At 47.8% G+C, this 13,909-nt stretch overlaps 1 protein-coding gene across 1 annotated transcript in view; it reads right to left on the bottom strand.

The window, feature by feature from the left end:
• The window catches only part of LOC138568862 (exocyst complex component 1-like), a 1,144,699-nt gene that overhangs the window by 366,094 nt on the left and 764,696 nt on the right, over positions 1-13,909 (bottom strand). The window contains exon 12 of the mRNA XM_069646643.1: positions 8,344-8,460. Coding sequence (XP_069502744.1) covers positions 8,344-8,460 — 117 coding nt within the window. The remainder of the gene's footprint in view (positions 1-8,343; positions 8,461-13,909) is intronic.

The following is a 13,909-nucleotide window of genomic DNA, read 5'->3' as shown; positions in this document are numbered from 1 at the left end:
CAGAAAAAAAACAGGCAATGGTATAGACTGATTCAAATGAAAATCAGTAACCATTTTAGGCAGGAAAGAAGAATGAGTGCAGAGCACAACCTTATCCTTATGGAAGGTGAGAAAAGGATGTTCCACAGACAAAGCTTGAAGCTCACTTACTAGCCTTGCCGATGTCACTGCAATCAAAAATGTGACCTTCCAAGAAAGGTATTTGAGATCAGCAGTGGCCATGGGTTCAAATGGTTTATGGCATATGGCGGTGAGGACCACATTCAAATCCCATTTGGGATGAGGATTGCGTACTGTTGGAAAAAGATGTAATAGACCTGCAAAATGGCTTTTAATGACTGGATTCGTCAATGAAAAAGAACAGGTGTCAGTGGACAGGTAGGCGGCAATAGCCGACAAATAAGTCCTGCAAGACAAGACATGGATGCCCGAAGCCGCCAGATGATATATGAACAAAAGGACAGTATCAATGGTAGCATGTCTGGGGTCCAGCTGTTTAGCTAAACACCAGTGGCAAATACCGGAGCCACTTGCTCCTATACTGAGACCTTGCAGAAGATTTCTTGGCTGCTTGGATAATGTGCGTTTTGTCCTCGGACAAGTTAAACTGGGCTAAGGATTTGAATTCAGGCACCATGCCACCAAGCTGAATGATTGTGGGGAGGTGTGCCACATCGGATGATCGCGCTGGTGAAGAAGGTCAGGAATCAATGGCAGTCTGATCCGAGGGAAAATCGACAGATGCTGAAGTTCCGAGAACCAGAATCTGGCTGACCACCAAGGAGCTATGAACAGGAGAGTGCAATTCGATGTATTCCTGAGCTTGCAGAGTGACAGATGAATCAGAGGTAGTGGCGGGAAAGCATAGGTCTTCATGTTGTGCAGCGGAATCTCGAGAGCTGCCCCTAGGGAGGAGACCCCAAGACCGTTTGTGTATGCATAAAGAGGACGTTTCCTGTTTGTAAAAGTCACAAAAAGGTCCACTTCTGGAGTGCCCCATTGGCGAAAAATAGTGGCGAGGACCTCCGTGTTCAGTTCCCACTCGTAGCTGGCTGCTCTCTGCCGGCTGAGTGAGTCTGCAGTCACATTGAAGTGACCCGGAATGTGTACCGTCAGTAGCCAAATTCTGTGCTGGATGGCCCATTCCCAAATCTGAATAGCGAGGTCCACAAGGAGAGGTGACTTGGTTCCACCCTGCTTGTTGATATAAAACATCGGCACTGAGTTGTTCGTGCGGATACGGACCACCCTGTTCATGATGGATGGTTGAAAAGCTTTTAGCGACAGAAATACAGCCAGGAGTTCCAAATAATTTATATGAAACTGCTTGTCCTGCTGTATCCATAGATCGAAAACCTGAAGATGATCGAGTGTTGCGCCCCACCCCAGAAGGGAGGAGTCTGTGGTAATCGTCACTTGTGGGCAGGGCTCCTGAAAAGAGGCTCCCACGGAAAGATTGTTGGTCGAAGACCACCATAGCAGATCCGTCGTCATGCAGGATGGAACTGGGATCATCTTGTTATCCGAGTCCAAAGCCTGACACCAAGACCTCCGAAGAGCCAGCTGAGTACGCCTCATCTTCAGACGTGCAAGAGGAAGAGCAAGTACGCACGAAGCCATGAGGCCCAGAAGTCTTTTAAACCACCAAGCCGTCATGTGTGCTGATTGGAGGAAAAGCTGACACATAGCGGATAGATCCGCAATCCTGTCCGCCGTGAGGTACACCCTAGACTCGATCGTATTCCAATGCAAACCCAAGAAAACCAGGTCTTGGAAGACCTTCATGGAACATTTCCGCCAATTTACCAACAACCCAAGATGGAACAGGAGCTGGAGGAGAGACTGGAGATTGCTCTGAGCCGTCTGTGGACAAGGGCTGCATAGGAGCCAGTTGTCCGAATAGGGATATACATGAACACCCTGTAGCCAAAGGAAAACAGCGATGACCGACATCATCTTCGTAAAGACACGCGGCGCCGAGCTGAGACCAAATGGGAGCACACAGAATTGGAAATGTTCTCCTCCCAGAGGGAACCGCAGATGTTTGCAATGCGGCCTCCATATCAGAATGTGCACATAAGCGTCCTGAAGGTCCACTACACTGAGAGGACTTTATTTGGCACGGTGTGATCATCTTGAATTTCTCTTGGGGAAGAGAAAGATTGAACTGGGAAAGATCGAGGATAGTGCGCAGGCCAGCCTGGTTGGGGTTGGACACTGTGAACAGACAAGAGTAGAAGCCCTCCCCTTGCTCCCCAAGGGGAACAGATTCCGCCACTCTGAGGTCTAGAAGTTTCAGCACCTTGGCCCTGAGGGAGGACGTCCCGATCTGTTGGAAAGGAGGGTTGAAGGGTGGGGTAAGAGGGAGGGGAAGGAAAAAGCCCGCCGGAGCAATGGACAAAACCCACCGGTCTTCGGTGATAGTCTGCCACGGCCTCCAGATGAGACGAGATTCGTCCTCTCACCAGAGTCTCGTGTCAGCAGGGAGACTACCTGTCCCTGGAGAAGAGGTTGATGCCCGAGAGAAAAACCGACCACTATGCCATTGCTGCTTTCGGAGAGTACCGCCAGCAGGTGCATCAGTCCGGCACGGACAACGATCCTGAAACCCCCTGAACCCAGAGAAGGACCAAGTCTGGGACCCTGACCTCTGAGTATAAAGGGCCTTCACTGGAGCTTTCCCCAAAACCGATAAAGATTTGGCAGTTTGGGTACTCGCTTTGGTCTTTGTGAGCTCCTCATCGGTAGAAGAATGTAACAATTCCTTGCCGTCATAAGGAAGGTCCAAAACTTTATTCTGCACTTCCTTTGAAAACTTTGTCACGTGAAGCTACGCCTGGCGAGTGGTGTCAACCCCTATCATAAGGCCTCGAGCTGAGGTATCCACATGGTGTTTTCTTCAGCTTCCAGTAGATTCAGCACCAATACTCTGGCATCCGAACACCCGGCTTTAAAGTCCTCAAGGCTATCCGCAGGAATGCACTCCTGGAATCGGCTAACTCTTTCCACAGCCTCTGATTGGCTGCTACCAGGATAAGCCTGGTGTTCGCTTGATGAAGGTGGAGTGCAGAATTGGCAAAAACCTTCTTGCCCAAGGAGTCTAAAAGTGTATCCTCCCTGGATAGCATTTGAGCCACTGCCGTTGAAGAAGCAGCTGCCGGCTTGAACTGAAGGGAGGCAGCAGCCACTACCGTCGAGGTTGGGAGCGGACAAGCCGATAAGGCTATCGCCTCAGAGGTGTGAAGCTAGTATCGAGCGTCAATTCTCTTGTTGATGTGGAGCCCAGTGTGGGGTTTATCCCAGACTTTACAGGCCTCGGCCAATACATCCTTCTGGATGAACAGGCCGGTACAATCTTGAGGTGACAAGGTAAAGGCTCACGAAAGAAGCCCTTCCTGCGGAGTGGGAGCCTCAGGTACTGGAATGTCAAAGAGGGCCATCATATCCAGGACCCGGTCATGGAATGCTCTCACCGAGCGGGTCTACTCATCGCTGTCCTGATCCGCTTGTGGCTCCTCCAACGAGGCAGGAGCAGAAGACTGGACCGGCACACATACCGCCTCAGGTTTTAAAGTATTGTCCTGGTCCGCCGGGGTCTTCTCTATAAGAGACAACAAGTGCAAGGGAGCACGAGGCGGAGGAGGTGCAGAAGGAAGAGGTGGAGGGAGTGGCACCACCGGCACCTGCATTGGAACAGCTGGGGCCGAAGGCGGGCCAGGGGACTCAGGGTACACTTCCCTGAAAAGACACTTGAAATACGCCTTCATAGGGTCAGTGTACCTGAGACTCTGACATCTCCCAAAGAACTCATCCTCAGCTGAAGGCTTTGGCGTAGGTACAACAGAGGCCGCTCGTGAGGGCCCTACCCCCATGAACGCAAGGAGGATGATTGCCATGAAGGCCCATCACCGGCCTAGTCCACGTAAACCAGTGGAGCGGAAGCAGGAGGTAGCAAGACTGTATATGGCAGCGGGTTCTGAACACTCCAGTCAACTGACGGGCGGAACACATTTCAGTTGTCCACTTGACGTGGAAAAGGCTGCTCAGTTTCAAAAGGAATGCTCCCAGCACTAGCCGGCGTGAACGTCGGTATAAGGGAAGTATCCAAAATGGCCGCAGTAGACCATGGAGATTGGGCCGCCATTTTTTCGACACCTGAAGAGAACTGCGTCACATGTGGAGATGAGGCCTTCCTCTCCTCAGGGGGGTCAGGGAACTTCAACAACACCATAGCCTTGACACAAGGATCCTCGGAAGAGCCGGTACTGGGTGGTCTCGTATGTTTACTGGACATCTTAGAACCCGCCACAAACTTAGCATCCTGCGGAGGGTCCTCTGCAAAGCCGTAGTGGAGAAGTAATGGTCAGTGACCGCCCTCTTTGTCCCCTCGATAGAACCGGTACCACCACGACCCTGAGCATGGGACGGTTGAGGAATATACCTCACCAACAAAACCTTCAAAGAGGGTCTCTCGGGTCTGTCGGTGCTGACCTTAGCCTCAATCAGAGGAACCTCAGGGTTTAACCCGGTACGTAAATCTCCCTCTACGGGGCCTTGAGCCGAGACTCAGTATGGAAAGCTCCAGAAACGGAGACCCCAGGGCGTATCCCGGTGTTGGCGTGGAAAGCTCCAGAAATGGAGATCTGGCTGCAAACCCTGGTATCCAAAGCCACAGACAAACAGGGCTTAACCTTAGCCCCTAATTGGGGAACCTCAGAACGATGTCCTGTACTGGCAGGACCGCTGCGGGAACCCTCAGAGACTACTTCAGTACGCTTATTAGGCCATTGGGGCACCTCAGTGGAAACCCTGGTGACAGAGCTACACAAGCCACTTTCGGACCCGGAAGACCCCGCAAAGGAGTACCCTGGCCGGGGCGCCCTAAAAAGTAAAGAACTTACTGGGCGTTTCTTCTTTTCATCGATGAAAAGCTGGAAATGAGGTGGAGGAACGTGCTGAAACACCTTCTTCCACCGAAGAAGACGATGCTGGAGTGCCCGGACGGAGAGGGAGTCGCAGTAGAAGCACAAATCCCAACGATGTTCTAGGCCCAGGCACTCCAAGCAAAGAGAGTGGGGATCCGCCCTAGCGAAGCGACGTTCGCAGGCTGAACAGGACACGAATCCCAGATGCTACGGCATAGATGGAGGACTAGACGACCAAGGAACCAGAGCCAGAAGACAGAACAACAGTAACAAAAATAAAATTCCCAGTGATGCTAGTGCCTCCAGCCCCGACCGCGCAGAGAAAAGGACTGAAGGGCGATGCGCAGGGCGGAGCTCAGCAGGGCGGGCCGGGGTTATGGCCACGTGCGTTACCCCACGTATAAATAGAAGAAGGACAAACATATTCATTTTTTATGCTTTTTGACAAAAGTGCTCTGTTCCCGTCCTGAAGGACGGAATGTCCCACAAGTATATAGGAAAGGGGACGGGACATAGGAGTAAATGTATTTCTTATATATTGCTACACACTCATTAGTTTCAGAGAACTCAAATAACAGAAAACATTATTATACCACAGAGTGGTACTCAATTTATCGACCTCGGAAGGATGAAAACCATTCCCGGGATTCTAACCTGCCAGAGCAGGTTTTGCACAGATATCTGTGGTGGACGCTTCGCTCTCTGTGCTATCTGAACGTCATACGAAAAGTATTCTCCGATTGTGTCTATTTATCCTTTATGAATATTTTTGAAGATCCCATGATGGAGATGCTGAGGTACCAGATTTCATACTGACCATCACTGCTTGGAAATGAGAAATGAGGGATATGTGAGAAGATGGGGTGTGTGCTTTAACTGACCACGAATGGTTGGACTAGAAAAAGAGGGAGACATGCACATCTGAAAAATATAACGTGCCATGCACTTTCAAAGTGAGGAATGTGAGGGAAACCAAGAAGCTGGGGTGCATGTATTCACAAGAAAAATAATGGCATCGGACTGCAGAACAAGAGGGGGGTAAGATTTGGAGGCATGTGATTTAACACAGCATGGTGGAGGAAAATGAGGCACATTGGAACAGAAAACAACAGAACATTATTACTCACAGAGCGTCAGTTATGAGACTTGGAGATGTGGGTGATATGTGAGTTGTGAGAATTGTTGGCTTGTAAGAACAGAAAATGAAGACATTGAAGGAGAAGGTTTTGTCTATTGGTTCCAGAACAAGATCCCGGAGGCTAAGGATTGTATTCTTGTTTAATACGTGGGAGGATTTTCAGCTGGCTCTGGCGATTGTCAAGCACATTAGGCTCCCAGCTTCTACCAATGTATCACTTGTAAGGAGTGGACACATCTCACACACTATGGCAATTTGATACATAGCTACACTAAATGGAAAGCCCTCTAAGGTGGATCGAGAGGGTTTCCGCCGCTCAATTTTCATCCTAGCTTATTCCCAGACCACTCAAAAGCTACCTCTGTGAGATCTCCTTGAAGGAGCGGGAGGAAATCACATTCTACACCTACTTGAATCATAGTATCTCCTGTAAGTGGGAGATGCGTTTGCATTCATTGCATATTCATTAAGAAGTAATTGAAACACTTCCAGGGAATTGAAAGGACATTCTGTAACAAAACCTATACAAGCAATGAATTTTCTGCTATGTGGTTCTTGATTTCCCCCTGGTAGACCACACCTCTCGAGAAATCCATAGCTAGTCCTTCCTACCACAGAGGAAGACGTGGCAGTGGAGAGGGCCACAATTCCTGCCTCCCCCAAGTGCTAGCTTGTCCATTTACATCACCCCATGCCTACAACTCCAAATGCTGGCCCAGTGTTTTCATTTCTTTTCAGACATACCTTGATGATGGGGGAAGAGTAAGAGCAGGAAGAGAAAACAGCAGCGCCCAGAGTCAGCGCAGAGAGAGACGGTGACTGGTACACCCAAGGAAAACCAGACACAAGCAGCAGGCAAAAAAACAGTGGGGACATGCAAAAGCTCCTAAGTGGCTCTCTCTTAAGCTGTGCACCGCACATTAGTTTCGGCCTGCCCAGGAAGGGAACCCATTTGGGCCACCTAGTCCACCAGAAACATCAACCCGACCAAACCGAAGTTAGCTTATGGGCCAGCCAGGCCAGAGCCCCCTAACAGGACCAGGGCCACTATTTAGATGCCATTACTGATCCACAATGACCCCATACAGAGAAATGGTGCAGGGCTTAAAGGGGCCTTATAAAGATTTTTCTGTTTGTATCCCCTCCTTTGTGGGGAAGACAGACCAGTTTGGCCAGGGAAAACAGATCAACCAGTGTATAGCAAAGGGGTTAAAAAAACATGAAGTTGTGGGTTATTCGGATGAGATTAGAGTAGATGAAGGTGGAAGACCAAGAGACCAGCAGAAGGAAGGATGGTGGAGTGGACTGAGGATGCAATTTTTGGAGCAGGTTAGGCATTGGTTAGTGAGTGCGATGGAACTGTGTGCGAGTGAATGAGAAGCGTGTGTGTGAATGAGCAGAGGGTGTGTGAACAGGATATGGAGTGGTACTAGTGTAGAGAAGGGAACTGTAGTGTGGAGGAGGGAGTAGTAGAATAGAGGAGGGAGCCATAGTGTGGAGGAGGAGGGAGTAGCAGATTTGAGGGGGAAGTAGTACTCTGGTAGTGGGAGTAGCAGTACACAGGAGGAAGTAGTAGCAGCCTGTAGGAAGTATTAACATCAAAGGGGGGCGGTGAGGCTTAATAGGAGTGAGCGACATGAGAATCAGTGGGACAGAGGAGGAGGACGCAGAGAGTAGAAAGAGTGGGAGGACAGAGGAGTTTGAATGAGGAGAATAGTGAAAGAAGAACATCAGATAGTGACCGGGTCTGGCAGAGTGTCTGTACGACACATTCCAATACTGCTTTAGAATTACTAACCCTGGATAATGTAGGGACAGCCTAGGAAATTTCAGAGGAAATTTAGACAGAAAAGGCAAGCTGCCTTTAAGTCCTCATCGCCACCGAAGTCAGAACCTAGACAGTAAGCTGGCAATTCTAACCTGGTGCTTTTGTAGACAAGAGAGCAGGAGGGCCATAGGATAGGGCCCATTGATATCTTAATAAAACCCTTGAATGTTTTGGTAACACTTTGAGTGTTACTTGGGCCATCTGTGGTAATACACTGACTAATAGGAAGCAGGACATTCTCTGTTTACCCCCAGTGTATACATGTATTTTAATTCACCAGTTGAGAATAGCCTGAGAGCACTGCTGTTCTGTAAAATGAGCTGTTGGTGACCCTGAGGTGACAAACGAGTACACCAGCCATCAGTTAGCTCAAAACGTCCAAAGAAAGGAATTCCTCAAAGGGCCTTCCTGGAAGTACATTTCTTTCTAGTGTTCACCTTTGCAGAACTTACCTCAAGCAGAGGAAGTGAAGTGGAGCTTGCTGGGTCATTCAGCATGAAAAAGCTGGTGATGAAGTTTTGCTCAGCCACACACATGGGTGCCAACTCATTCAGCACACGATCGAGAGCCTGGGGAAGAGAACAATGTTGCCTTTTTAAGATGCATTTATTCTTACTGTGTTACGGTTTGAAAACAAACCTTTCACAGTTATAAAAAATGTATTTAGTACAATGTAGTACAAAATCTACTAGTGCAAATAAAAAATGCGTGTGCAAATAGTGCAACATTTTACAAATGTTACAATACAAGGCAAACATTAATTACATTAATTTGTTAGATTAATTCATACATTTTCATATATTGAAAAGAAAACAGAACAATTATGTCAGGAATTAAAATGCAGTTGAGAATAACACCAGGAGGCAATTCTTCACACTGTTTACATTCTAAAATGTGTGAATGTCAGGGGCGGCGTGTTGGCACTCAAAAATCCTAAAAACATGTAACTTTAGGATAACTATTAAGAAAAACATACCCACCTGGATGCATGTCACATACATGGCAAACCAATGTTAACCAATGAATGTGTGTGAACATCTGACACAATAAAAATCAATATCTTCTCAAAGCCTAAAAAAGGTGTGAAATATTATTGAAGAAGCAAACTCGCAATTTAAAACGGGTTATCACCTGATCCAGCGCCAAGGTATAAAAGGGTTCCAATCCCAACAATAAAACACATACTTAACTACCGCGACAGGGATTTGATACTCTGCATGGCCAGGGAAAAAGGGGCACTGTTACGCTCACCTGATCTCTGCAGAGGTGTTGGGGCACGGTTGTCGCCCTCCCAGGAATTAGATCTCCCCCTTCAGGTCCCTTCCCCTGCGGATAAGCTGTGGGTGGCGACAATTGGTGGCACTGCTCCTGGTAAGTATGGATGATGAGCTCTCCGTCCTGCTACTTCTGGCAGGGGCGCTTATTGATGGGATCTAGTTCCTTCACTGATCCCTGGTAAGTAATAGTCCAGTCCAGCTGCGACTATACTTCTCCTGGTGGGTGGTAAGTGTCTATCAATGGCTCTTGCCTTTTTCCCTTTCTGTTTTCTCTCAATGTCTGTTGCCTTTTCCCCTTTCTGCTCTTCTGTCTTGATATTATTGCTCTAGATGCTGTTGTTCATTTCTGAATAACATTTTCTCTTGTGTTTTCTTCCCAATAGCTGGAAATGGGGCCCAAAGCAGCTGTGGAGGCGCGAACACGGCCGGGACAAAGATGACTGAAACCGCAATGTCCGACAACAAGTGAGTGATGGTTTACGGGAAAGCGCAATGTTTGGTGCTAGCGTAACCTTAAACGTAATGTCTGCTTAGTGTTTAACCTAGCCTTTTGTTTTTAATTGCAGGTGCTGTGGTCGCTGGTGAAGCGCGTCGTGCTGCGATGTCCAGACGAAGATTTCAGCGTCCCGGATGATGTGGAAGTGAGCCGTGGTGCCAAGATGAAGATGTCTGCGCTGCTGAAGATTTGGAGGTGAGCCGCGGTGCCAAGATGACAATGTCTGCTCTCTGGAAGATTTGGAGGTGAGCCGTGGTGCCAAGATGAAGACGCGCACAAGTGAGAGCAGGATCCCCCAGGGGGTGAGTATGGAGGCAGGAGACAAGATTTCCAAAGGTAAGTTGAATCCCAGGCGGCGGTGAGCGTTACGCTGCATGTAAGTGCAGAGTAACGCGAAGCGTCTGCCTGAGGGATCGAAGCAGCTTTTATAGCTGTGATTGTGGGCACGCCCATCAGGCTCGGCTTGCCTGCCACACCCTGCCACTCCTAGTGAGTCAGCACGTGCCAGGCAATCCAATAGCAGTAGCCCCACCAAGAATGCATGTGGGGCTGCTTTAAAGATGAAAGTCCCATGTTAAATACACTATGCACCCGAAATGAAAGTGCCATGTCCATAATAAAAGTATTTCTCACCAAAATGAATTGTCTTGTTTATTGTTCTTTATGAGCCTGGGACCCCTGTGTGTGTGACCTTGTAAGGTCTGCGTTCTTGGCCCGATGACCTTGATAGCACTCCCCCTCAAGGCCCCTCTCAAGGGTGGTCTTCCTCCTGGTCCTGGCTTGGTGGGATTGTTGCGATGGAATTGTTTGATTAAACGTGGAGCATGGACGTGTTCACTGGGTTCCCATGTTAGGTCTTGAGGTCTGTAACCTTTCCAGTCTATAAGGTAATACAATTTGGACCGACCTACCTTGGAGTCCAAGATGGATTTAACTTCATACTCTGGTTCCCCAAGTAATTCGGGCTCTGGTGGAGGACTAATCTGTGTATCTGTTTTCATTGGTTTGAGGAGAGAGACATGAAATACTGGGTGAATCTTCATGTGAGATGGTAGCTCCAATTTCATGGCGGCAGGGTTGATTATTGCTTTGATAGTACAGGGGCCCAAATATCTGGGGCAGAAGGCCCGTGCTTCTTTCAATGGTATGTGTCTGGATGCTAACCAGGCTTTATCCCCAATCTGGTAATCGGGAGCTTCTTTTCGGTGCCGGTCAGCAAACAGTTTTTGTCTTTCTTTGGCCTTAGTCAAGTGTTCTGTCGCTTCCTCAAGAACCTGAGTGATGGTTTTATGCAACATTTTTATTGCTGGCATTTCCAAAGTATTGGGTGGATCAAACACTGATGTCCGTGGATGTCTTCCATGTGCAGTATAGAATGGGGTTTATCCAGTACTTGTGTGAACTGAGTTGTTGTATGCATACTCGGCTACCCAGAGTATGTTTTTCCAGGAGTCTTCGGAGTGCTGTAGAATACTTCTTAAATATTGCTCTAACGTCTGATTGGTTCATTCGGTTTACCCATCGGTTTGAGGGTGATGGCTTGTGGACAACCGAAGGTCAATTTTGGCAATTGTACAACACCTCCTACAAAAGGCAGAGACACATTGAGTTCCACGATCCAATATTAATATTGAGGGAAATTCATGCAACTGGACAATTTGTTCTAAGAATACAATAGTGAGGGTCGATGCAGTTCGAAGTCCTTTTAGAGCGATGAAATGGGCCATTTTAGAGAATAAATCCACAATGACTAAGATGGTGTTTTAACCATTGCAGGGAGGAAGATCCGTGATAAAGTCCATTGATAGTGTATGCCAAGGTGCTGGCGGTACCATCAAGGGACATGGTAAACCAGCAGGATTTTGCTTCTGAGATTTATGTTGTGCGCAGACTCCACAGGTTGCAATAAACTGGGCAATAACTTTTCTCCAAGTGGGCCACCAGTAGTTTTGTTTTATCTTAGCCTGCGTCTTGGCTATTCCAGGATGCCCTTCCACTAATGAATCATGATAGTTCGTAATGATTTGAGTTTGCAGTTTCTCGTCTTGGATATATAAGCGTCCTTGAAAATATGGTAGATTGTTTTCGATTGTGTACCGGTCACCTTTTAAAAGCAATTCCTGTTGTGTTGCTTGATTCATCAGGGACTGTAAATGGGTTTTTAAGTCATCTATACACGTGGTAGCAGCGTTCGTGGTTTGAATTCGTTCCAAGGGAGTGGTGGACACGCAATCTGATCTTGTAAAAGCCTCTTTTTCTTCTCTCATGCGTGAAAGTGAGCCTGCTTTCCCATTCCGGACCCCAAGTCTATAGGTGATAATAAAGTTGTATTCTGTGAAAAAGAGCGCCCAACTGAGTTGGCGCGAGGACTGCGCTTTAGCAGTTTTCAAATATTGTAAGTTACGGTGGTCCGTGATGACGGTGACGGTGTGTCTTGCCCCAAGAAGATAGTGTCTCCATGCCTTGAATGCTGCTTTAATTGCCAGTAGTTCTTTATCCGTGATTGTGTAATTCAATTCTGGGGCAGAAAATGTGCGGGACCAGAATAAGACGGGATGTAACTGTCCTGTTTCCGGGTCCTGTTGGGACAACACAGCTCCCATGGCTATATTTGAAGCATCTGTTTCAACCACGTATGGCAGGTATGGTCGAGGGTGTCGAAGAACTGGTGCTGTGGTAAATGCTAGTTTCAGCTTCTGAAAGGTTTCTTCAGCTTCTGTGGACCAATGGAATCTCTTGTTCTTTCTCGGCAAGGAAGTAATTGGGTGAACAATTTGTGAGAACCCAGGCATAAATCTACAATAGAAATTAGCGAATCCGAGTACACTCTGTACTCCTTTCGTGGATGTTGGAGAGGGCCATTGGTGGATTGCGTCCACCTTCTGTGTGTCCATATGTACGCCCCGTGGTGTAAGCATGAAACCGAGAAATTCGACTTCGGTCACATGGAAGATTCATTTTTCCAGCTTGGCATACAACTGGTGTTGTTGAAGTTTCTCTAGGACTGCGTGGACATAACTGACATGTTCTTCCTTGGAGTTCGAGTAGATGAGAATGTCATCTATGTAGAAAAGACCGCAGACGTCCAATAGTTCATGGAGCATGTCGTTCATAAAGAATTGGAACGTCGCAGGGACGTTACATAACCCGAAAGGCATGACCTGGTATTCGAAGAGGCCATACTTTGTGCGGAATGCCGTCTTCCACTCTTCTCCTTTTCTGACTCTCACAAGATGGTAGGCCTCTCGCAAATCCAACTTTGTGTAAATCTGAGTGTGTTTCAACTGATCCAGGAGTTCTGGTATAATTGGTAAGGGGTATCAGTTTTTTACTGTGATCTGATTGATTGCTCTGTAGTCAATACAGGTTCTTAAGTCCCCCTCCTTTTTAGGCACGAAGAAAACGGGCGCCGAAGTAGGGGACTTGGATGGGCGCATAAAACCGTTTGCCAAATACTGATCCAGGTAAGTTTTAAGATGTTGGTTTTCTTGCTCCGTTAGAGCGTAAATCCAGCTGCATGGAATCTGGACTCCAGGCACGAGGTCTATTTGGCAGTCGTAGGGTCTATGCAGGGGCAAAACATTGGCTTGTTCTTTTTGGAAGACATCTTGGTAATCCAGCTATTCAGGCAGTAGAGCGCCAGTGAGGCCCAGCATGATAGCTTTCTTGGGTTTCAGGTTAATGACATGTTTGTTGTAGCAGGTGTGGGCACAATCTTGAGGAAAGGTCAGAACTCGCTTTCGCCTGTCGATCCTGGGATTATGGGTCTCCAGCCAAGGCATTCCCTATATCATCTGGAACTGAGGCGCGCCGATGAGATCGAAGGTAATGTCCTCTTGATGCCTGTCCTGCAACAGAAGCTTGACATTTTCATTGTATTGTGTCACAGGGCCCGATGATAGCTGGGATCCATCCACCGCAGTGACATTTTCCGATTTCTGCTTTTGTTGACGAGGAAGGCCTATCCGGATCGCCAGATCTTGGTCAATGTAGTTTCCTACTGCCCCACTGTCAATGTATTCCTCCAAGGAATGTATCTTTGACGGTTGCTTGTTATTCACTAAAAGTACCGGAAGGACTAGATGTGAGGTCTGTACGCTGTCCATTTTGTCGCTCGACAAGTTGACCCCTAGGCTTGCCGGGTATTGGAGTTTCCCGAGTCCTGTACTTCTTCTTCTTCGTTATTTTTGTCCGTTGCCCCAACCATTTTCCTGGGGGTTTTCATCAGGCAGTCACGGAGGAAAT

This window comes from Ambystoma mexicanum, chromosome 2q, assembly GCF_040938575.1.
Source record: "Ambystoma mexicanum isolate Mex_15411 chromosome 2q, UKY_AmexF1_1, whole genome shotgun sequence".
NCBI classification, from domain to species: Eukaryota; Metazoa; Chordata; class Amphibia; order Caudata; family Ambystomatidae; genus Ambystoma; species Ambystoma mexicanum.
The sequence above is the reverse complement of the archived record's forward strand: the minus strand, read 5'-3'. Positions and strand labels throughout refer to the sequence as shown.